The sequence below is a fragment of the Geospiza fortis genome, unplaced genomic scaffold (assembly GCF_000277835.1).
Source record: "Geospiza fortis unplaced genomic scaffold, GeoFor_1.0 scaffold178, whole genome shotgun sequence".
In the NCBI taxonomy this organism is placed as follows: domain Eukaryota; kingdom Metazoa; phylum Chordata; class Aves; order Passeriformes; family Thraupidae; genus Geospiza; species Geospiza fortis.
Window position 1 is genome coordinate 569,472 of NW_005054466.1, and position 2,798 is coordinate 572,269.

Here is a 2,798-nt window from a genome sequence, read left to right on the forward strand (position 1 = left end):
AGGAATGAATCAAATCCCTGGAAATCCACTGGATTCCATCTCCAAGGTTTTTCCTTGGATTTCCAGCAAAATTTCCCTGCCCTTGGTGGTGTTCCCGAGTGGAGCCGATCCCAAAAATCCTCAGGAAAAGTTGGAAGAGGAGCAGAAACCAAACAGCTCAAGCAGAGACAACCCAGCCCAGTTTTCCTGAATTTTCCCAAATTTTCCCAAATTCCCAATGATCTCAGTGCTGGAAAAGCCTGGAATTAATTCCTTGTGTTAATCCTGATGGGGATTTTCCCATTCCAGAGGAGTTTTTCCAGGAGAAAATTCCAGAAATCCCAAGGATGAAAGAGAAATCTCTTCCCACCACTCTCATTCCCAGCCCTCTTTTCCAAAATTCCCAATAATCAGGAAAAGCCTGGAATTCCTTGTGTTAATCCTAATGGATTCCAGAGGGGTTTTCCCAGGGGAAAATCCTGGAAATCAAGGGATGAAGGAGAAATCTCATTCCCATCCCACCCATTCCCAAATTCCCGATGATCTCAATGCTGGAAAGCCTGGAATTCATTCCTTGCGGTTATCCTGATGCATTCCAGAGGGGAAAATCCCAGAAATCCACGGGATAAAGGAGAAATCTCTTCCCACCCCTCTCAATCCCATCCTCATCCCTCTTCTCCCAAATTCCTGATGATCCCAGGGCCACAAAATATTTGGAAAAGCCTGGAATTATTTCCTTCAGGAATTAATGGAATCCAGCGGGATTATTTTTCTTTTCCCAAAGAAAATTCCCCCAATTCCCAGAGACAGTTCCCACAATTCCCAGAGGAAATCCCCCCCAATTCCTGCAGAAAATTCCCCGAATTCCCAGAAAGAATTCCTACAATTCCTGGAGGAATTTCCCACAATTCCCAGAGAAATTCCCCCCGGGAGCTTTCCAGCCCAAAGCCTTTCCCAAGGGAATTCCAGGCGCTTTGCATGAAGCCTTTTCCAACACCTTTGGAATGTCAACATTCCCAAACAGGTCAGGCCTGTGGCTCAGCTAGGCTGGGATTAACTAGAGCTGGTTTTAGCAACCAAACCTAAACCCAGGAGGCTTCCCGAGGTTTATTCTGTCCTATTCCCAAAAAAACAACTCTGGAATCAGCAATCTCCAAATTCCCAACTTTAGTCCCTGTCCCTCCCTGTTATTCCTGAATTTCTTTGGAATTCCCAGATTTTTTGGCCTCCAAAAGCACTCCAGGCTGGATTTTTGGGATAACCCCACCCACATTCCCAAAAATTCCCATTTTCCTGCTCTTTGGGATTGAAGCCATTCCAGGGAGCAGCTGCACATTCCAAAGGGTTTTCCCTAAACAGCCTCAGCTTTAGGCCAGGCCTAATAAACCCAATTTAAACCCAGTTTAAACCCAGCTCCAAATTAAACCCAAGTTTAAAACGTGCCCCAAAGTAAACCAAAGTTTAAACCCAATTTAAACCCAGTCCCAAATGAAGCCAGTTTAAACCCAGCCCCAAACTAAACCACGGTTTAAACCCAGTTTAAACTCAGCTCCAAATTAAACCCAAGTTTAAAACGTGCCCCAAAGTAAACCAAAGTTTAAACCCAGCCCCAATTTAAACCACAGTTTAAACTCAGCCCCAAACTAAACCACAGTTTAAGCCCAGCCTCAAATGAACCCCAAGTTTAAACCAAAGTTTAAACCCAGCCCCAAAATAAATCAAAGTTTAAACCCAGCTCCAAACTAAACCCAAGTTTAAACCCAGCTCCAAACTAAATCAAAGTTTAAACCCAGCCCCAAATGAAACCACAGTTTAAACCACAGACTAAACCCAGCCCCAAAATAAACCCAAGTTTAAACCCAGCCCCTCCTCTGCCTTTAATTCTTTATTATTTTTCAAAAGCCTCCAAAGCGCCGCTTTCCACCCAAAACCGAGCCTTGAATCCCGACTTTCCATGGAATTCTGGAGCTCCTGGAAGGGTTTTTTTGGGATCACCTCCCCCCGGACAGAAACCGGCTAAACCGAGTTTATCAACCAGGCTTTAATTCTTGATCTCTTGGCACGGCCGCGGCTTCTCCAGCTTTGTTTCATCCGCCCTGGAATTCCCGGCGAGGCTGGAAAATCCCTCCCTGCAGGAGCAGGATCGGGGAGTCCCGCCTGGAAAAGCCGCGGTGGGAGCAAGGACCGGGTTTAGATCGGGGCTGGTTTCATTCCGTGAGTGAAATTCCTTAAAAAGAACTGAAATTCCTTAGGGGAAAGCGGGGCTCGGTGGGAAAATCCGCTCCGGGATTTGGAGTTTGATCCCGGTTCTACCTGGGGAAAACATTCCTAAGTTTCCTCCGGACTAAAGCAAACCGATCCCAAAACCAAGCAGGAAATCCCAAAATTTGCTGGATTTTTGGAGCGACCCACCTGGAATGAGGCAGCGCAGGAAAATTCCCGGCTGGGAAAATCTCCGGGAGGCGCAGAAATCCGGGAATTCTCGGTGTTCCCGAGGCTGGAATTTTTCCCTCCCATCTTTCCCTCCCACATTTGGAGGCAGAACCCCAAATCCCAAACACCCACGGGAGTCGGGATTACAAAATCCCAAATCTTGGCTCCCCAAAGTTCCTGCTCCTCCTCTTCCCCCTCCCCGACTTTTATTTATTTTTAATTTATTTATTTAAATAATCCCGGATTTTGTCAGGCCGGATTTTGTCATTCCGGATTTTGTCAACGCGGATTTCGGGGAAGTCGAACTTTCGGGAAGTTGAAATTTCGAGAAGTGAAAGGAAAAAAAAGCTCAGGAGGGGTTTGGGGCAAGTTTCGCTTCTCAGCCT

The 2,798-nt window shown here is 46.4% G+C and overlaps 1 protein-coding gene across 1 annotated transcript in view; it reads right to left on the bottom strand.

The window, feature by feature from the left end:
• Window positions 1–2,496, bottom strand: part of ALS2CL (ALS2 C-terminal like) — a 33,699-nt gene extending 31,203 nt beyond the window's left edge. The window contains exon 1 of the mRNA XM_031062799.1: window positions 2,392–2,496. Coding sequence (XP_030918659.1) covers window positions 2,392–2,496 — 105 coding nt within the window. The remainder of the gene's footprint in view (window positions 1–2,391) is intronic.
• Between the last annotated feature and the right edge of the window lie 302 nt (window positions 2,497–2,798).